This window comes from Triturus cristatus, chromosome 1_1 (genome assembly GCF_964204655.1).
Source record: "Triturus cristatus chromosome 1_1, aTriCri1.1, whole genome shotgun sequence".
Classification (NCBI taxonomy): Eukaryota; Metazoa; Chordata; class Amphibia; order Caudata; family Salamandridae; genus Triturus; species Triturus cristatus.
This window is the reverse complement of record NC_140579.1, coordinates 98,956,744-98,978,839: the sequence shown is the minus strand read 5'-3', so window position 1 is coordinate 98,978,839 and position 22,096 is coordinate 98,956,744. Positions and strand designations below refer to the sequence as shown.

The 22,096-nt window shown below is 53.3% G+C and overlaps 1 protein-coding gene across 1 annotated transcript in view; it reads left to right on the top strand.

Moving 5' to 3' along the window:
* Window positions 1-440: 440 nt before the first annotated feature.
* The window catches only part of LOC146869616 (E3 ubiquitin-protein ligase TRIM39-like), a 273,031-nt gene continuing 251,375 nt past the window's right edge, over window positions 441-22,096 (top strand). The window contains exon 1 of the mRNA XM_085608690.1: window positions 441-854. Within this exon, the coding sequence (XP_085464816.1) occupies window positions 441-854 (414 nt within the window). The remainder of the gene's footprint in view (window positions 855-22,096) is intronic.

Here is a 22,096-nt window from a genome sequence, read left to right as displayed (position 1 = left end):
CCTCGGTACGATTCTAGACTAACAATAAATAAACATAGCGGTGCCTGTACAACGTGCCTCGAGTAATTATTGAACATCATTACACTCGCCTCTTTAATATCCATTCTTCATGGTACGAGCCAATGGAGATTGCGCAGAGGTCTGTCCTATGTGAATAAGGTGGGGCAAGTTCATACTGCCTTCTTCCTGTGCATTCTGCGCGCTACTTTATGCTTACATTTTCATATTTTGTTTAATTATATCTGTAAGATGGCGCGCCAGAGTAAAACACACAGCTTGATGAAAGCCTGGCAGGTTACAAGGGACAATCGGGGGGCCTGTGATTGTTAACACCCTAAGGGCCTCTGTGGGGCGTGGAGGGAAGAAGAGACAGAGCCCCGCCCACTTTACGGAACTACGAGAATCGAAACTGAACTCCGCTCTTCCTCCTCGGCAGGATCATGGCCGCTGCAAACCAGCTCCGGAGCCTGAAGGAGGAGGCCACGTGCTCCATATGTCTGGAGTATTTCACAGACCCCGTGTCCGTAGAGTGTGGACATGCCTTCTGTCTGTCCTGTATCACTCGGTGCTGGGAGGGGCTGCAGACAGACTTCCCTTGCCCTCAGTGCAGAGAAACTTTTCAAATTAAGACCTTCCGACCTAACAGGCAGCTGGGAAACATGGTGGAACTGTTGAAACAGCTTCACACCCCGAGTGCGACCGTCCAGGGGGAGAATTGGTGCCAGGAACATGAAGAGAAACTGAAAGTGTTCTGCGAAGAGGATCAGATGCCGATCTGTGTGGTCTGTAGAGAGTCCACGGATCACAAGGCTCACTCCGTGTTTCCCATAAAGGAGGCTGCCCAGGACTACAAGGTGAGTCTGCCGCAGCAGGTGCTTAGTAAGATCCGGCACTCATTTTGCTTTCATTTTGGAAGCTGCTCAGGACAACAATGTGTGTGTGCCGCAGATCTGTGGTCGGGTTGGGGCCTTACCGAGCACTATTGATTAAAGGATGGGCAGCAAATTTAGAACAGAGGTTGGGCCCTACTAGAGCCGGAATGAAACGTTCTTAGGTCTCGCCTGGCGAACGCAGCGCGAGATCTATTGTTGCTGACTTGCCTCGGAAGTGGGACAGGAGATGGGCACGCGCAGGGCTTTTGGCGATTGTAGTCTGTGGATGCGCTTGCAGCCACGCAGCGTGCACATCTGTCCCCCTTCCCTCCAAGCCAGCATGCACTTTCACTTTCGCTTGTTTCATTATTCTGATTAAAGTGCAGGTTAGGAAGAGGGCCCGGGGGCATCTCATGGCCTGGAGGGAAAGCAGGCTTCAGCGCCTGGCAGCTGGCACTGCCGTGCCTCAGGCGCACGCCCTGGTGCCTTTCCGGTCATCGGAAGGTCTCTCCTACCCGCCTGGAGACGCACAAGCAGTACTAGCGTAGGAACTTGTAATGGGACATGAGAAAGCCATGCCAAACAATTCACCTTTCAGACACCCACGAAAACCCGCCCAAAGCATAGAAATGCCCAAAATGACGAGATAAGGCTTCCAATACACAGCGGTCGGGCGCCTCTTTAAGGATCCGTGTCTGTTTGTGGGCGTGACACCCGAGCAGGGGTGTCGTCCCCTGTAGATCTGCGTGTGTTCACCTGTTGGGGTGTCGAAGATCCCGGGTGTGATTTCTGTCCGGGGACCTGTAGGCACCTCCGAGTTCTGTATCTTGTATATTGTGAGGGGTAGGCGTGCTCAGCTTGTGTTTTCTGGGCTGGGGGCGTGTCACTTCCGTCTATTACCTTTGTGACTGGGCCTGGCTCCTCCTGTGCTTCATTGGTTCTTGTGTGATTTACCAATCTGTTACATGCCTGTGGGTGTGGCCCAGAGCCCTGGGTGTGTCCTTTCACTCAGAGCGTGTGTGCCAGGTTTACAAGGGTGTGGGTGTGTTGCTGACCGTCTGGTTATTTTTGTTTGCTGTTTTTATAGCGCAAACTCGTTATTTTATTGGTAGGCGCAGGGAGATGAAGTGATTTGCCCCAAAACGCAGGATGTTGCCGAGGCTCGAATCCAGTTCCAACTATGGTAGCTCTGGCCATTACGCCACTGTCTCCCCCTCTTTTGTTTATAACGTCCCGCCCTGTTTATATGCACAGATTTAACAAAGTGATTCCCATGTCAGTTAGTTGTGGTTTCTCCCACAACATATCTACAGCCCACGCTCAATATCCTGTACGCAGCAGTAGCGCATGAAGTTTGTCCTTTCCTACAGGATATGCTCACGCTCATTAACATGCCAACATTTCAGAAGAGCAAAGTGGGAGATTTTTGGGAAAAAATCTGGAGAATGGGGCCTTGAATCGGGTTTCTGTCATGTATGGGCTTTGGAAGCGTGCTGCTGTAGGACTGGACATTTGAAACGCAAATGCACGTTTTTAGGTCGAGGACCGCCGGTCTGCCGAAGGCAGAACCGGAAGTCGGAGATTTAATGACTTGGAGAAGAGGGGCTTGAACCTGCCCCTCTTTTCCCCTGTTCTCCATTGGCTGGCCTCTTGAATGCTGGCCAGCCATTGGAGAAGAGGTCCCGTCACTCCGATCAGGCCCCGTCCTTTTCGGATCGGGGGGCGTGTTTTTTTCAGAAAGTCTAATTATCTCCTCCAGCCAATGGCAAGAGGAGATAACAGAAAAACACGCCCCCGAAAACGCCACTGCGTTTCTCCGAGGCATTTCTGCTTCGCCTCGGAGTCTTCCGGTGCCCTCGGCTTGTTACACTCGCTTTGTGTGAGCCTGCGTTATCATTAGTCCATCGTCTATGTTAATTCTTGTTTTAATATGTAGTATGTGCCTCTAACGTTACGTAACCTAGCCTCCAGAGATCTTTTGTAAGCGCCCATCCAGGCTCCTGGACATCAGACACGGTGGGATATATTCATTGAAGTGCCCAGGCCTGCGGCTCATAGCTGTGTTTGTGTTCATTCTGGTTTTTACCCTGGCGTTAGTCCATTCTTGAGAGTGGAGGGGTGACTGAGAGATGTGTTGGCATGGTGCCACGATGGCCGCTCGCGGACCCAGCTCCGCGGGGCGGTGTCTGAAAAGGGCTGACATCTGCCTGTGTGCCACGGCCGAGGCCGTAGTGGGCAGTTCCTGAACCCAAAGACGCTTCTGCGCCGGGGCAAACAATAAAGACCGACTGGGAACGCTGCGGAGCCCCTGATTCCCTATGATTACCTCGCCCCTAGCCCGGCGTCAGGAGGACACTAACGAGTCCCTCAAAACCATGAACTGCACCCGCTTTACTAATAATGGCTACTGCATTGGGAAGTGGGCTCTTTGTGAAACACATGGCTCCCATCCTACCTCCTCCTCCTCCCTGTCATGTCTGTGATGCCCAAATGAAGGTGTCTCCTCTGCTTCATGTTCCCCTCCCCTGCGCCGTTGCTCCAAGGCCCAAAGCGACACTGGCACATGTGTGCAGTGAGCACTAATGCAAGCAAGGAAGGATCGGAAAAAAACTATATTTGGTGTTTAGTTGCCCCCCCCATGCCTTTCGGAACAGGGGAGCTCGGCACCTGCAGCTCAAATGACGCGTTCAGCTCTGTGAAGCAAGCGGTCTGCTCTTCCCACACCGCTGGATCATCACTCATAGGCCTGCAGCACCCAGAAGGCTTTCTGCTCCTTAGTCTAAAACAAGCATTTAAAACGGATGCAACGGATCAATAATCCATGAGTTTAGGAAACCTTCTGAGACATGCAACGGATCAATAATCCATGAGTTTAGGAAACCTTCTGAGACATCCCAGAATGCCTGGGTGGGTGAACTGTGTGTGTTCTTGTCGGCACCAGCAATGAAAACTGACGAATATAAAACAATCTGGAGTTAGAAGATGCTGTTGATTCCCAGTTTGCAGTAGAACTTGGGGAGAAAGTGCTTTAACGGTGCTTCCTCCCTACACGACAGCAGTACTGCAACTTGTAAGAGGGAAAAAGCGCCCTTCAAGCATTACAGACAGCTGATGTAGTGGTATGTAGAGGTAGTAAGCTACAACTGTAAATTCATTTCTTTACAACTCCTGGTGGCTTCTGGACTACAGTGCATGTGTGCGAACACACACACACATGTACATGTACATATATGTAAGTAGATCTCTATATTTTTACAACTCCTGGTGGCTTCTGGACTACAGTGCGTGTGTGCGAACACACACACACACATGTACATGTACATATATGTAAGTAGATCTCTATATTTTTGAAAACTATTATTTATTCAACTGCACGGGGACTTCCAGCCTCAGCCTGCTCTGGCCACATCCATGTAAACGTCTGCAGAAAGGCTCTGGTCTTACAGGTCAGACATCACCGGAGGGCAGGGGACACTCCACTGAGGCGGTACCGGGTTGTTTTCAACCCGCAGGTACTGTTCTGGGGAATAAAATATCCTCGTTACATTTAATGAAGCAAGTCAATGCCCCTGCATCGGGGTCTGCGGGGTGAAATCTTTCCGGCTGAAGGGACTGTAATTGTATTTGTATAGCGCTTACTACTCCGGATGAGGCGGTGAAGCGCTTTACTCCAGACATCTCCACCGACTAAAAGCTCTTCTCGCGGCACTCAAGTACTGCATGCAACATCTCTAGCGAATAAAAGCACTTCTCGTGGCACTGTCGGGCCCCTGGTTTCCCCCAGCACCCTTTAGCGACTAAAAGCCCTTCTCGTGGCACTCTCGTGCCCCTGGATTCCCCGTGCACTCTTTAGCGACTAAAAGCCCTTCTCGTGGCACTCTCGGGCCCCCGGTTTCCCCCAGCACCCTTTAGCGACTAAAAGCCCTTCTCGTGGCACTCTCGGGCCCCTGGATTCCCCCAGCACCCTTTAGCGACTAAAAGCCCTTCTTGTGGCACTCTCGGGCCCCTGGTTTCCCCCAGCACCCTTTAGCGACTAAAAGCCCTTCTCGTGGCACTCTCGGGCCCCTGGTTTCCCCCAGCCCCCCTTTAGCGACTAAAAGCCCTTCTCGTGGCACTCTCGGGCCCCTGGTTTCCCCCAGCACCCTTTAGCTACTAAAAGCCCTTCTCGTGGCACTCTCTGGCCCCTGGCTTCCCCCAGCATCCTCTAGTGACTAAAAGCCCTTCTCGTGGCACTCTCGGGCCCCTGGTTTCCCCCAGCACCCTTTAGCGACTGAAAGCCCTTCTCGTGGCACTCTCGGGCCCCTGGCTTCCCCCAGCATCCTCTAGCGACTAAAAGCCCTTCTCGTGGCACTCTCGGGCCCCTGGTTTCCCCCAGCACCCTTTAGCGACTAAAAGCCCTTCTCGTGGCACTCTCGGGCCCCTGGCTTCCCCCAGCATCCTGTAGCGACTAAAAGCCCTTCTCGTGGCACTCTCGGGCCCCTGGTTTCCCCCAGCACCCTTTAGCGACTAAAAGCCCTTCTCGTGGCACTCTCGGGCCCCTGGTTTCCCCCAGCACCCTTTAGCGACTAAAAGCCCTTCTCGTGGCACTCTCGGGCCCCTGGCTTCCGCCAGCATCCTCTAGCGACTAAAAGCCCTTCTCGTGGCACTCTCGGGCCCCTGGTTTCCCCCAGCACCCTTTAGTGACTAAAAGCCCTTCTCGTGGCACTCTCGGGCCCCTGGTGTCCCTCAGCATCCTCTAGCGACTAAAAGCCCTTCTCGTGGCACTCTCGGGCCCCTGGTTTCCCCCAGCACGCTCTAGCGACTAAAAGCCCTTCTCGTGGCACTCTCGGGCCCCTGGTTTCCCCCAGCACCCTTTAGCGACTAAAAGCCCTTCTCGTGGCACTCTCGGGCCCCTGGCTTCCCCCAGCATCCTCTAGCGACTAAAAGCCCTTCTCGTGGCACTCTCGGGCCCCTGGTTTCCCCCAGCACCCTCTAGCGACTAAAAGCCCTTCTCGTGGCACTCTCGGGCCCCTGGTTTCCCCCCGCACCCTCTAGCGACTAAAAGCCCTTCTCGTGGCACTCTCGGGCCCCTGGTTTCCCCCAGCACCCTCTAGCGACTAAAGGCCCTTCTCGTGGCACTCTCAGGCCCCTGGTATCCCCCAGCACCGCCCTTCTCGTGGCACTCTCGGGCCCCTGGCTTCCCCCAGCATCTTCTAGTGACTAAAAGCCCTTCTCGTGGCACTCTCGGGCCCCTGGTTTCCCCCAGCACCCTCTAGCGACTAAAAGCCCTTCTCGTGGCACTCTCGGGCCCCTGGTTTCCCCCAGCACCCTCTAGCGACTAAAAGCCCTTCTCGTGGCACTCTCGGGCCCCTGCCTTCCCCCAGCATCCTCTAGCGACTAAAAGCCCTTCTCGTGGCACTCTCGGGCCCCTGGCTTCCCCCAGCATCCTCTAGCGACTAAAAGCCCTTCTCGTGGCACTCTCGGGCCCCTGGCTTCCCCCAGCATCCTCTAGCGACTAAAAGCCCTTCTCGTGGTACTCTCGGGCCCCTGGATTCCCCCAGCACCCTCTAGCGACTAAAAGCCCTTCTCGTGGCACTCTCGGGCCCCTGGCTTCCCCCAGCATCCTCTAGCGACTAAAAGCCCTTCTCGTGGCACTCTCGGGCCTCTGGCTTCCCCCAGCATCCTCTAGCGACTAAAAGCCCTTCTCGTGGCACTCTCGGGCCCCTGGTTTCCCCCAGCACCCTCTAGCGACTAAAAGCCCTTCTCGTGGCACTCTCGGGCCCCTGGTTTCCCCCAGCACCCTCTAGCGACTAAAAGCCCTTCTCGTGGCACTCTCGGGCCCCTGGATTCCCCCAGCATCCTCTAGCGACTAAAAGCCCTTCTCGTGGCACTCTCGGGCCCCTGGTTTCCCCCAGCACCCTCTAGCGACTAAAAGCCCTTCTCGTGGCACTCTCGGACCCCTGGCTTCCCCCAGCACCCTCTAGCGACTAAAATCCCTTCTCGTGGCACTCTCGGGCCCCTGGTTTCCCCCAGCACCCTCTAGCGACTAAAAGCCCTTCTCGTGGCACTCTCGGGCCCCTGGTTTCCCCCAGCACCCTCTAGCGACTAAAAGCCCTTCTTGTGGCACTCTCGGGCCCCTGGTTTCCCCCAGCACCCTTTAGCGACTAAAAGCCCTTCTCGTGGCACTCTCGGGCCCCTGGCTTCCCCCAGCATCCTCTAGCGACTAAAAGCCCTTCTCGTGGCACTCTCGGGCCCCTGGATTCCCCCAGCACCCTTTAGAGACTAAAAGCCCTTCTCGTGGCACTCTCAGGCCCCTGGCTTCCCCCAGCAACCTCTAGCGACTAAAAGCCCTTCTCGTGGCACTCTCGGGCCCCTGGATTCCCCCAGCACCCTTTAGCGACTAAAAGCCCTTCTCGTGGCACTCTCGGGCCCCTGGTTTCCCCCAGCACCCTCTAGCGACTAAAAGCCCTTCTCGTGGCACTCTCGGGCCCCTGGATTCCCCCAGCACCCTCTAGCGACTAAAAGCCCTTCTCGTGGCACTCTCGGGCCCCTGGCTTCCCCCAGCATCCTCTAGCGACTAAAAGCCCTTCTCGTGGCACTCTCGGGCCCCTGGCTTCCCCCAGCATCCTCTAGCGACTAAAAGCCCTTCTCGTGGCACTCTCGGGCCCCTGGCTTCCCCCAGCATCCTCTAGCGACTAAAAGCCCTTCTCGTGGCACTCTCGGGCCCCTGGATTCCCCCAGCACCCTCTAGCGACTAAAAGCCCTTCTCGTGGCACTCTCGGGCCCCTGGTTTCCCCCAGCACCCTCTAGCGACTAAAAGCCCTTCTCGTGGCACTCTCGGGCCCCTGGATTCCCCCAGCTCCTCTAGCGACTAAAAGCCCTTCTCGTGGCACTCTCGGGCCCCTGGTTTCCCCCAGCACCCTCTAGCGACTAAAAGCCCTTCTCGTGGCACTCTCGGACCCCTGGCTTCCCCCAGCATCCTCTAGCGACTAAAAGCCCTTCTCGTGGCACTCTCGGGCCCCTGGATTCCCCCAGCATCCTCTAGCGACTAAAAGCCCTTCTCGTGGCACTCTCGGGCCCCTGGTTTCCCCCAGCATCCTTTAGCGACTAAAAGCCCTTCTCGTGGCACTCTCGGGCCCCTGGCTTTCCCCAGCATCCTCTAGCGACTAAAAGCCCTTCTCGTGGCACTCTCGGGCCCCTGGTTTCCCCCAGCACCCTTTAGCGACTAAAAGCCCTTCTCGTGGCACTCTCGGGCCCCTGGTTTCCCCCAGCATCCTCTAGCGACTAAAAGCCCTTCTCGTGGCACTCTCGGGCCCCTGGCTTCCCCCAGCATCCTCTAGCGACTAAAAGCCCTTCTCGTGGCACTCTCGGGCCCCTGGCTTCCCCCAGCATCCTCTAGCGACTAAAAGCCCTTCTCGTGGCACTCTCGGGCCCCTGGTTTCCCCCAGCACCCTCTAGCGACTAAAAGCCCTTCTCGTGGCACTCTCGGGCCCCTGGTTTCCCCCAGCATCCTCTAGCGACTAAAAGCCCTTCTTGTGGTACTCTCGGGCCCCTGGCTTCCCCCAGCATCCTCTAGCGACTAAAAGCCCTTCTCGTGGCACTCTCGGGCCCCTGGTTTCCCCCAGCACCCTCTAGCGACTAAAAGCCCTTCTCGTGGCACTCTCGGACCCCTGGCTTCCCCCAGCACCCTCTAGCGACTAAAATCCCTTCTCGTGGCACTCTCGGGCCCCTGGTTTCCCCCAGCACCCTCTAGCGACTAAAAGCCCTTCTCGTGGCACTCTCGGGCCCCTGGTTTCCCCCAGCACCCTCTAGCGACTAAAAGCCCTTCTTGTGGCACTCTCGGGCCCCTGGTTTCCCCCAGCACCCTTTAGCGACTAAAAGCCCTTCTCGTGGCACTCTCGGGCCCCTGGCTTCCCCCAACATCCTCTAGCGACTAAAAGCCCTTCTCGTGGCACTCTCGGGCCCCTGGATTCCCCCAGCACCCTTTAGAGACTAAAAGCCCTTCTCGTGGCACTCTCGGGCCCCTGGCTTCCCCCAGCAACCTCTAGCGACTAAAAGCCCTTCTCGTGGCACTCTCGGGCCCCTGGATTCCCCCAGCACCCTTTAGCGACTAAAAGCCCTTCTCGTGGCACTCTCGGGCCCCTGGTTTCCCCCAGCACCCTCTAGCGACTAAAAGCCCTTTTCGTGGCACTCTCGGGCCCCTGGTTTCCCCCAGCACCCTCTAGCGACTAAAAGCCCTTCTCGTGGCACTCTCGGGCCCCTGGATTCCCCCAGCACCCTCTAGCGACTAAAAGCCCTTCTCGTGGCACTCTCGGGCCCCTGGCTTCCCCCAGCATCCTCTAGCGACTAAAAGCCCTTCTCGTGGCACTCTCGGGCCCCTGGCTTCCCCCAGCATCCTCTAGCGACTAAAAGCCCTTCTCGTGGCACTCTCGGGCCCCTGGATTCCCCCAGCACCCTCTAGCGACTAAAAGCCCTTCTCGTGGCACTCTCGGGCCCCTGGTTTCCCCCAGCACCCTCTAGCGACTAAAAGCCCTTCTCGTGGCACTCTCGGGCCCCTGGATTCCCCCAGCTCCTCTAGCGACTAAAAGCCCTTTTCGTGGCACTCTCGGGCCCCTGGTTTCCCCCAGCACCCTCTAGCGACTAAAAGCCCTTCTCGTGGCACTCTCGGACCCCTGGATTCCCCCAGCATCCTCTAGCGACTAAAAGCCCTTCTCGTGGCACTCTCGGGCCCCTGGATTCCCCCAGCATCCTCTAGCGACTAAAAGCCCTTCTCGTGGCACTCTCGGGCCCCTGGTTTCCCCCAGCATCCTTTAGCGACTAAAAGCCCTTCTCGTAGCACTCTCGGGCCCCTGGCTTCCCCCAGCATCCTCTAGCGACTAAAAGCCCTTCTCGTGGCACTCTCGGGCCCCTGGTTTCCCCCAGCACCCTTTAGCGACTAAAAGCCCTTCTCGTGGCACTCTCGGGCCCCTGGATTCCCCCAGCACCCTTTAGCGACTAAAAGCCCTTCTCGTGGCACTCTCGACCCCCTGGTTTCCCCCAGCACCCTCTAGCGACTAAAAGCCCTTCTCGTGGCACTCTCGGGCCCCTGGTTTCCCCCAGCACCCTCTAGCGACTAAAAGCCCTTCTCGTGGCACTCTCGGGCCCCTGGATTCCCCCAGCACCCTCTAGCGACTAAAAGCCCTTCTCGTGGCACTCTTGGGCCCCTGGCTTCCCCCAGCATCCTCTAGCGACTAAATGCCCTTCTCGTGGCACTCTCGGGCCCCTGGTTTCCCCCAGCACCCTCTAGCGACTAAAAGCCCTTCTCGTGGCACTCTCGGGCCCCTGGTTTCCCCCAGCACCCTCTAGCGACTAAAAGCCCTTCTCGTGGCACTCTCGGACCCCTGGCTTCCCCCAGCATCCTCTAGCGACTAAAAGCCCTTCTCGTGGCACTCTCGGGCCCCTGGCTTCCCCCAGCATCCTCTAGCGACTAAAAGCCCTTCTCGTGGCACTCTCGGGCCCCTGGTTTCCCCCAGCACCCTTTAGCGACTAAAAGCCCTTCTCGTGGCACTCTCGGGCCCCTGGTTTCCCCCAGCATCCTCTAGCGACTAAAAGCCCTTCTCGTGGCACTCTCGGGCCCCTGGCTTCCCCCAGCATCCTCTAGCGACTAAAAGCCCTTCTCGTGGCACTCTCGGGCCCCTGGTTTCCCCCAGCACCCTTTAGCGACTAAAAGCCCTTCTCGTGGCACTCTCGGGCCCCTGGCTTCCCCCAGCATCCTCTAGCGACTAAAAGCCCTTCTCGTGGCACTCTCGGGCCCCTGGATTCCCCCAGCACCCTCTAGCGACTAAAAGCCCTTCTCGTGGCACTCTCGGGCCCCTGGCTTCCCCCAGCATCCTCTGTCGACTAAAAGCCCTTCTCGTGGCACTCTCGGGCCCCTGGCTTCCCCCAGCATCCTCTGTCGACTAAAAGCCCTTCTCGTGGCACTCTCGGGCCCCTGGCTTCCCCCAGCATCCTCTAGCGACTAAAAGCCCTTCTCGTGGCACTCTCGGGCCCCTGGCTTCCCCCAGCATCCTCTAGCGACTAAAAGCCCTTCTCGTGGCACTCTCGGGCCCCTGGCTTCCCCCAGCATCCTCTAGCGACTAAAAGCCCTTCTCGTGGCACTCTCGGGCCCCTGGCTTCCCCCAGCATCCTCTAGCGACTAAAAGCCCTTCTCGTGGCACTCTCGGGCCCCTGGATTCCCCCAGCACCCTCTAGCGACTAAAAGCCCTTCTCGTGGCACTCTCGGGCCCCTGGCTTCCCCCAGCATCCTCTGTCGACTAAAAGCCCTTCTCGTGGCACTCTCGGGCCCCTGGCTTCCCCCAGCATCCTCTAGCGACTAAAAGCCCTTCTTGTGGCACTCTCGGGCCCCTGGTTTCCCCCAGCACCCTCTAGCGACTAAAAGCCCTTCTCGTGGCACTCTCGGGCCCCTGGCTTCCCCCAGCATCCTCTAGCGACTAAAAGCCCTTCTCGTGGCACTCTCGGGCCTCTGGTTTCCCCCAGCATCCTCTAGCGACTAAAAGCCCTTCTCGTGGCACTCTCGGGCCCCTGGCTTCCCCCAGCATCCTCTAGCGACTAAAAGCCCTTCTCGTGGCACTCTCGGGCCCCTGGCTTCCCCCAGCATCCTCTAGCGACTAAAAGCCCTTCTCGTGGCACTCTCGGGCCCCTGGTTTCCCCCAGCACCCTCTAGCGACTAAAAGCCCTTCTCGTGGCACTCTCGGGCCCCTGGCTTCCCCCAGCATCCTCTAGCGACTAAAAGCCCTTCTCGTGGCACTCTCGGGCCCCTGGTTTCCCCCAGCATCCTCTAGCGACTAAAAGCCCTTCTCGTGGCACTCTCGGGCCCCTGGCTTCCCCCAGCATCCTCTAGCGACTAAAAGCCCTTCTCGTGGCACTCTCGGGCCCCTGGCTTCCCCCAGCATCCTCTAGCGACTAAAAGCCCTTCTCGTGGCACTCTCGGGCCCCTGGCTTCCCCCAGCATCCTCTAGCTAGCATGCACACGCCGGTGCTGGGAGGTGAAGACGTGTAAGGGCCGATCGGTGCAGCACTAATAGTGTGTTGTTGTTTTTTCAAGCAGCTTCGAGGCATTCCAAGTTTGAAGGAATACCGGCTCCGTCAGTTATAACAAGCATTTACAATGCAACGGTCTTGGCATTGTTAAAGTTAGAGCTATTGGCATTGCTCATGACATTATTTTTGTTTATGTTTTTGTTTTTAAAACATTTAAAGAAACTGCATTGCCATGAGCAATGCCAATAGCTCTAACTTTAACAATGCCGAGACCGTTGCATTGTAAATGCTTGTTTTCTTACCTTTCAGAAGCATGGAGCGCAATGGCAGGCAGAGAGAGGGTGTCAGATGCAAGTGTTGTGCACTGGCCTGCTGCTGGCAGTGCAAACCCCTCCTCCCCCCCCCCCCCCCCTCCGTGTGTGGCAGCCCGGGTTGAAACAGCTTCCCGAGCCGCCTCCGAGTACTTCACAGGTCTTTAAAAGACCATTCGCTTGTTAATGGGGCTTTGTTGGTTTTTCACCCCTTCTAGAGCCCCTGCATCACCACTCTGAGTATTGCTGGAAGAATTAGCACGTTACACATTACCAAGCCCTGTCAGCTGAAACCCCGAGGAATCGGGTTTTTGCTTGCAGGACTCGGGAGGCGGGAGACTAGCCTTCAAATCGGTAGTCTCCCGCCTGAATCGGGAGGGTTGGCATGTCTGCATTAACGTACTCCTTTCCTACAGGGAGCTCTCCGCTCGCACTCACAGGTATACTCAGGGCTTTAAGTGGGATGAAAAAACTGGGGGGGGGGTGTCTCAAAGGGGCATGGCCAATGTAATTAGGGCGTGGCTTAAAAAAACACAAGCTAAAAAATCTGTACTTAGCATAGTGTGCCGTCCGACTTGTAGTTTGCTGTTTCTGTCATTGCATCCAGATATATGATACAACTAGTAACATCATACCTACAACAAGTCAGAACTATTGGGTTTGTGAAGGTTTGTTACTTGAATAAGATAAATAAGCAGCAATTATGGCTTGTATATAATATTGAAAAAGCTCCCACTTAAAGCCCTGGTGACATCACGGCAATGCTGCTGCTCCTGAGATTCAAAAAGACGAGGGCAATTCAGAGAGAAAATGACTCTTTAAATCAATCAATCAATCATGTAACTTGTAAAGCGCACTACATACCCGGGTGGGTTTCAAGGCGCTGGGGGGGGGGGGGGGGTGCTGCTGCTACTGGTCGCAAAGCCAGGTCTTGAGTTGCCTCCTGAAGGTCAGCTCAAGCAATTTCTCCCTTGAACTCGGCCTGGCAACCATACCGTCCCGACGCGACCACGAGCAGCGTTACCTCCCTACCCGAGGGATTACTAATTTCTATTCACCCGTGGCTTATCTCCCACACCTTCAGTCCTCTCTTCCTTCCTTAATTTAAAGGCGTCTCTATGCTACACCACTTTCACCTCCTTGCCACTTGATGGTCATCTGAAGCTCTAGTACCAGTGCACACGCCCCGCGCTAGCACGACGACGCACCGTACTCCACTACCTCATTGAAGGTCAGCTACCAGCGATCACCATCACCACTACTACAATTCCTCGCACTTAATAGATTTGCCTTTGTCGTTCTATATTAGTTCATTTAAGTTAACCCCTTCCATGCTCATGACGGAACGGTTCCGTCATGAGCATCGGTTGAGCTGTGCTCATGACGGAACCGTTCCGTCATGGCCCCGCCCGCGCTCGAACCCTTCAGCACCGCGGGGGAATCCGCGCAGCGCTGAAGGGGTTAATCTACCAGCGATCATCATCACCGCTATTGCAATGACTTAATCAGATTCGTCACCCTTGTCCGGCTATTTTTCCATTAGTATGCCGCCTCACTACTTCTGCCGTGTTAGTCCGAATATATTCACAGGACCCTTAAACATGTCCCAAATTCCATCACGAATTTCTCCACGTTCAAGCCATCGTCTATGGCTCACTTGTGTCCACGCAGTCTTGCTCACTGTTATTCAACTACAGTTTGTGCATGTGGCACATTTCAACGCTTTCATTCCAGGACCTCACATTGTTTTTTGTATATTGTCTTTGAATGTTGACATGTTTCCCCCCCCCCCCTTTTTTATTGTAACAGTGAACTCTGTTTTCTTATTTCCTTCTTCTCCCTTGTTCATTCCAACAGGTGTATAACTCATATCCGGCAACTTTTTAAATCATAGTCCTGAGGATGATCCCACTGTATTAGGAGCTAGGGATCGAAACGTCGACTTTTCATAACAGTACCACAATTTATCCACTGTGAACAATGTATTGTGGTTTCTGTTGGTCTGAGCTTACTTGAGTTCTTTATTGTATTGTAAGCCTCCTTGTTTGCCTGTCACTCCTTTCCTCTTCCCATTTCCTTGTTGTAAACTCGGTACAGGACTGTGCCCTTGTTTCATTGCCTTCGTGCACCTTTATCTCGTTTAGAAAACGTTTGCTATTTTCAAAATAAATGTTCCTCTGTCCGGCTGTACACTGGAAGAATATACATAGGTCTTATCTAAGTCTCTGTGTAGACAGTTACACTATTTTTGTTTAAGCTAAGGACCTTTGTTCTTTAAAAATACGTAATTACCCGAGGTCCAAAGCTACCTTCATCGGGTTCCCTTGTTACTCATACTGTCGACCAGGGCTTGGGTGACAGTTTTCCTCGTGTTTGTCGGGGATCCATCTAAAGATCTTGCGGAGCATACGGAGGGTGTTGAAACAGGTGGAGGAGACTGCGTTGACTTGTTTGGTCATGGAGAGTTTCGAGTCGAGGATGACTCCCAGGTTGCGTGCGTGGTCGGTGTGGGCCGAGGGGGACCCCAGTGACGTGGGCCACCAAGAGTCGTCCCATGCGGAGGGGTTGGACCCGAGGATGAGGATTTCTGTCTTGTCTGTGTTCAGTTTGAGGCAGCTGCCCTCCATCCAAGGATTTTCCTTCCCCCTACAACCTCGCCTTGCATGACCTCATGCCATAACTTTTCCACTAGTGAGCAGTGCACATGCATGCATGTGCCTGCTGTCACCGCAGTCCGGAAAGAAACGGCCCGCCTGTGCCAGGGCACACAACAGAGCCCGATAGAGACCTGTTTCGAGGCCCCCTTTAAACAAGCATTTGCAATGAAATAGGTCTCGCATTTGTGAGTATTTGAGCTACTGGCATTGTAAAATGACAAACCTTTTATCTGTGTGTTGGTTTTGAAAACAGATAAATAAAAGACATTGGCATTTGCAATGCCAATAGCTTAAAATTTCGCAAATGCAAGACCTATTGCATTGCAAATGCTTGTTTATATAATTGTATGTCTTTTTGTACAAGGGAATAGCTGTTTTTTGTTTCTGATTTAATATAAATAACATAACGTAAAGAGATTTAAATGCAGCCGGTTTCACAATATCATATAGCATGCTAAAGGGTCCCTGCAGGTTTCCTCTGGACCTACTTCAGGCAGCCTTCCTTCCAGGGCTATTGGACTCCATTTAAACTATATAAGCTCCCAGGCAGGCCAGACTCTAGATGGGAGAATTGTAACAGAAGCTTAGGTTCTGTTTAATACTATTAGCCAAACATGTGATCTGTAGAAAATGGATTGAACCATCGCACTCAGACCATAGACCATGGGTAACTCTGGTAAAGGATACCTGTATAAGTGACACAAACTATCGTAGTCTTGACAAGAAAGAAAATGATTGGCTCCCAACGATCAAATTGTTTTGTTCCCAGTCCATCAAAGCATAAGCAGTGCTAGCTTCCCTCTCACAGAACAGGTGATCAGGGTAGCAGTAGTACAAGCTTCCCTCTCTCAGAACAGGAACATAAGGGCAATAGCAGTGCAGTCTTCCCTCACTTGCAGAACAGGTACATCAGGGCATCAGCGGTTCAAGCACCCTCACATGCAGAACAGTATAAGCACATGCAATAGATGTACAAGCATCCCTCACTCATAGAACAGGTACATCAGACCATCAGAAGTGCACGCTTACCTCACAGAAAAGGTACACCAGGGCATCAGCAATGCAAGCTTCCCTCACATGCACAACAGTATCATCACATGCACAAGCTGTGCAAGCTTCCCTTCGACAGAAAAGGTTTATCAGGGCATCAGCAGTGCAAGCTTCCCTCACTCGCAGAACACTTACCTCGGGGCTTCAGAAGTAAGGTTCCCTTGCTCTCAGAATAGATACATCAACACATCAGTACTCCCAGCTTCCCTCACACAGAACAAGGACATCGGGGCATCAATGATGCAGGCTTCCCTTATTCACAGAATAGGTACATCAGGGCATCAGCAGTCCAAGCTTCCCTCTCACAGAACAGGGACCCCAGGGCATCAAAAGTGCAAGATGCCCTCTCACAGAACAAGTACATCAATGCAACCTTCCCTCACACACACAGGAGGTATATCAGGGCATCAGCAGTGCAGGCTTCCCCCACTCACAATACATGCACATCCGGGCATCAGCAGTGAAAGCTTCTCAAGCAAACAGTTATATCATGGTAGCAGTACTACAAGCTTCCTGCACTCACAGACCAGGTACCTAAGGCCATTAGCTGTGCAATCTTCCCTCACTTACAGAACAGGTACATTATGACCTCAGCGGTGCAAGCTTCTCTCTCCCTGAACAGGTACATCATGGCATCAACAATGCAGGCTTCCCTCACTCACAGAATAGGTAAATCAGGTTTTCAGCAGTGCAAGCTTCCCTCATACGCACAACAGGTTCTTCAGGGTATCAACAGTACAAGTTTTTCTCACTCAAAGAACAGGTTCATCAGGACATCACCAGTCTAAGCTTACCACTTACAGAGCAGGTACAACAGGGCATCAGCAGTGCAGGCTTCCCTTACTCACAGAAAAGGTACATCGGGGAATCAGTGTCTAAGTTTGTCTCTCACAGAACTGGTAAATCAGGGCATAAACAGTGCAGGCTTCCCTCACTCATCATCAGTGCAAGCTTCCCTCACCCACAGACCAGGTACATAATGGCATCATAAGTACAAGCTTTCCTCACTCACTCAAAGAACATGTGCACCAGGGCACCAACAGTGCAGGCTTCCCTCTCACAGAACAGGTAAAACAAGGAGGCAGCAGTACAAGCTTCTTTCAAACACAGAGCAGGTACATCCGGGCATCAGCAGTGCAAGCTTCCCGCTCACAGAATAGGTATATCATGTTAGCAGCAGTACATGCTTCCTTCTATGGGAACAGGTACAGCAGTGCAAGATTCCCTTACTCACAAAATTGGTACATCAGGGCCTCTCATGGAACAGGTACGTCAGAACATCAGCAGTGCAGGCTTCCCTCACTCAGACCAGGTACATAAGAACATCAGCAGTGCAGGCTTCCCTCACTCACAGAATTAGTACATCTGGGCATCCGCAGTCTAAGCTTGCCTCTCATGGAACAGTTACGTCAGGGCATCAGCAGTGCAGGCTTGCCTTCCTCATAGAATAGGTAGATCAGGGTATCATCACTGCAAGCACTCCTCATATGCAGAACATGTACATCAGGGCATCAGCAGTGCAAGCTTCCCTCACTCACAGGACAGGTACATCAGGCCAACATTAGTGCAAGTGTCCCTCACTCACAGAACAGGTACATCAAGGCAACTTCAGTGCAAGCTTCAGTCACTCACAGAAGCGGTACATCAGGTCATCAGCAGTGCAAGCTTTAATCTCTCAGAATAGGTACATCAGAACATCAGCAGTGCAAGGCTATCTCACAGGACAGGTTCATCAGGGCATCCGCAGTGCAAGCTTTCATCACACACAGAACAGGTAAATCAACACATCATCAATGCAAGCTTCCCTCGTTCACGGAACAGGTACTGCGGGCCTTCAGAAGTGCAAGCTTCCCTCGCACACAAAACAGGTACATCAGCAGTTCAAGGTTCCCTCACTCACAGAACAGATACATCAGGACATCAACAGTGCAGCCTTCCCTCAGTCATAGAATAGGTAAATGAAGTCATCAGCAGTGCAAGCTTCTCTCACTCACACAAGAGGTACATCACAGCATCATCAGTACAAGCTTCCCTCACTCATGGAACATGTACATCAGGGCGCCAGCAGTGAAAGCTTCCCTCTCACAGAACAGGAAAATCATGGTAACAGCAGAGCAAACTTCCCTCTCTCAGAACAGGTGCATCAGGGCATCGGCAGTGCAAGCTTCCCTCAAACACAGAACAGGTAAATCAGGGCATCAGCAGTGCAAGCTTCCCTCAAACACAGAACAGTACATCAGCAGTGCAAGCTTCCCTCACTCACAGAACAGGTACATCAACGAATCAGCAGTGCGAGCCTCCCTCTTACAGAAAAGCTACATCATGGTACCAGCAGTAAAAGCTTCTCTCTCTCAGATCAGGTACAGAGGGCATCAGCAGTGCATCTTTCCTCACTCACAGAATAGGTACATCAGGCCATCAGCAGTCTAAACTTGCCTCTCAAAGAACACATAACTCAGGGCATCTATAGTGAAGGCTTCCCTCACTCATAGAATAGGTACATCAGGGCATCAGCAGTGCAAGATTTCTTCACTGACAGAACAGGTACATCACGTCATCAGCAATGCAAGCTTCCCTCACTCACAGAACAGGTCCATCAGGGCATCAGCAGTGCAAGCTTCCCTCACACAACAGTAGTGCAAGCTTCCCTCACACACAGAACAGGCACACCAGGACATCATCAGTGCAAGATTACCTTATAGAATAGGTACATCAGGACATAAGCAGTGCTAGCTTCTCTCACTCACGGAACAGGTACATCAGGGCATCAGCAGTGTAAGATTCCCTCACACACAGATCAGATATGTCGGAGCATCAGCGGTGCAAGCTTACCTCACAGAATAGATACATCAGGGCATTAACAGTGCAAGCTTTCTTCTCTCAGAATAGGAACATCATGGCATCAGCAGTGCAAGCTTCACTCACTCACAGAACAGGTACATCAGGGCACCAGCAGTGCACGCTTCCCTCTTACGGAACAGGTACTTCATGATAACAGCAGCACAAGCGTCACTCTCTGAGAACAGGTACATCAGGGCATTAGCAGGGCATCTTCCCTCACACACAGAATATATACATCAGGGCACCAGCAGTGCACGCTTCCCTCTTACGGAACAGGTACTTCATGATAACAGCAGCACAAGCGTCCCTCTCTGAGAACAGGTACATTAGGGCATCAGCAGTGCATCTTCCCTCACTCACAGAATAGGTACATCAGGGCATCAGCAGTCTAAGCTTGCCTCTCAATGAGCAGGTACCTCACAACATCTATAGTGAAGGCTTCCCTCACTCATAGAATAGACACATCAGGGCATCAGCAGTGCAAGATTACCTTATAGAATAGGTACATCAGGACATAAGCAGTGCTAGCTTCTTTCACTCACGGAACAGGTACATCAGGGCACCAGCAGTGCACGCTTTCCTCTCACAGAACAGGTACTTCATGATAACAGCATCCCTCTCTGAGAACAGGTATGTCGGAGCATCAGCAGTGCAAGCTTACCTCACACAACAGGTGTGCATGCTTCCCTCACACACACAACAGGCACATCAGGACATCATCAGTGCAAGATTACCTTATAGAATAGGTACATCAGGGCATGAGCAGTGCAGGCTTACCTTACTAGTAGAATAGGTACATCAGGGTATCAGCACTTCAAGCTTTCCTCATATGCAGAACAGGTATATCATGGCATTAGCATCGCAAGCTATCCTCATAGGCAGAACAGGTACAACAGGGCAACGTCCGTGCAAGCTTAGGTCACTCAGTAAATAGGTACATCAGGGCATCAGCAGTGCATGTTTTCCACTCTAAGAATAGGTGCATCATGGCATCAGCAGTCCAATCTTTCCTCTCTCTGAATAGGTACATAAGGGCACAAGCAGTGCATCTTCCCTCACTCAGTGAATAGGTACATAAGAGCATCAGCAGTCCAAATTTGCCACTCAAAGAACACGTACCTATGGGCATCTATAGTGAATGCTCCCCTCACTCACAGAACAGGTACATCAGGGCATCAGCAGTGCAAGCTTCCCTCACACAACAGGTATGCAAGCTTCCCTCACACACAGAACAGGCACACCAGGACATCATCAGTGCAAGATTACCTTATAGAATAGGTACATCAGGGCATCAGCAGTGCATGTTTTCCACTCTAAGAATAGGTGCATCATGGCATCAGCAGTCCAATCTTTCCTCTCTCTGAATAGGTACATAAGGGCACAAGCAGTGCATCTTCCCTCACTCAGTGAATAGGTACATAAGAGCATCAGCAGTCCAAATTTGCCACTCAAAGAACACGTACCTCTGGACATCTATAGTGAAGGCTCCCCTCACTCACAGAACAGGTCCATCAGGGCATCAGCAGTGCAAGCTTCCCTCACTAACAGAACAGGTACATCGGGGCATCAGCAGTGCAAGCATACCTCACACAACAGGTGTGCATGCTTCCCTCACACACAGAACAGGCACATCAGGACATCATCAGTGCAAGATTACGTTATAGAATAGGTGCATCAGGACATAAGCAGTGCTAGCTTCTCTCACTCACGGAACAGGTACATCAGGGCATCAGGAGTATAAGATTCCCTCACACACAGATCAGGTATGCCAGAGCATCAGCAGTGCTAGCTTCTCTCACTCACAGACCATGTACATCAGGGCATCACCACTGCAGGCTTCCCTCACTCACAGGTTAGGTACATCAGGGCATCAGCAGTCTAAGCTTGCCTCTCACAGAACAGGTACCTCAGAGCATCTATAGTGAAGGCTTTCCTCACTCATAGTATAAAAGCTAAGGAACTCCAAAACCACAGCAGACCTCGGCAACTTCAAAGCAGCCACCCACCACAAATTCATCAGATACGCAAGGTAGAAAGCACTCCAGGACAGAATCTCCACCCACGCACACAACAGCAGGGAACTCTTCGGCATGAATGAATGAGGGATTTGTAGAGCGCTGGACTCACCCCGGCAGGGGTATCTCCACGCTAACAGCGGATATCAGCGAGGAGGTTGTAAGGTGCATTCTTTCTTTTAAAAGTTCTGTTTTTAATAGTTTCCTGAACTTAAGCAAGTTAGGCTACATACGTAAGGCACTGAGAGCAAGTTCCAGAGACGCAGGGCTACATAGGCAAAAGATTTGCCCCATATTCGGAGTTTGTTGACCCGAGGCACTACTAAAAGAGCCTTCCCACTTGAACGCAGGGATCTAGGAGGTCGATAGGGGACAAGACTTTCAGTCATAAACTTGGGCCTGCTATCGTTGATGGTTTTGTGAATCAGACAGCATATTTTAAACTTGATTCGGTCACAGATGGGAAGCCAGTGAAGGCCTTTCAGTAATGGCCGGGAGGGAGCCCTGAATGGTTGACTCAGAGCCAACCGAGCTGCAGTGTTCTGAACTACTTGCAACCTGTTTAGCACCGTCTCATTTGCCGCTCCCAGTAGTGCCTTACAGTAGTGCAGACAACTGACTGCCAGAACTTGGAGCAGGGTCTTGTGCACCGATAGGGGGAGTAGATAAAACACTCTCCGGAGAAGCTACTAGCCTCAATGTCTGCTCATCATCAAAGAGTTCGCCCAACCCAACAGTGAGACCACCAACATCCCACCCTCCCAGGACCTCTGCGACAGACTTAGCGCCTTCTTCCATCACAAAATCAAGACCATCTATGACAACTTTGACGACGACAACCTACACGCAGTTCCCACACCCACCATTCCCCACACCACGCAGCAGACAATTGACAGCTGGACCGCCCTCTAGCACCTCCGGGGTCCTTCAGCAGCAGCAGTGTTTCTTCCTCAGTCCTGGGGTCTAGCGCCTCCGGGGTCCTTCAGCAGCAGCAGTGTTTCTTCCTCAGTCCTGGGGTCTAGCGCCTCCGGGGTCCTTCAGCAGCAGTGTCTCTTCCTTAGTCCTGGGGTCTAGCGCCTCCGGGGTCCTTCAGCAGCAGAGTTTCTTCCTCAGTCTTGTGGTCTAGCGCCTCCGGGGTCCTTCAGCAGCAGTGTTTCTTCCTCAGTCCTGGGGTCTAGCGCCTCCGGGGTCCTTCAGCAGCAGCAGTGTTTCTTCCTCGGTCCTAGGGTCTAGCGCCTCCGGGGTACTTCAGCAGCAGCAGTGTTTCTTCCTCGGTCCTAGGGTCTAGCGCCTCCGGGGTCCTTCAGCAGCAGCAGTGTTTCTTCCTCAGTCCTGGGGACTAGCTCCTCCGG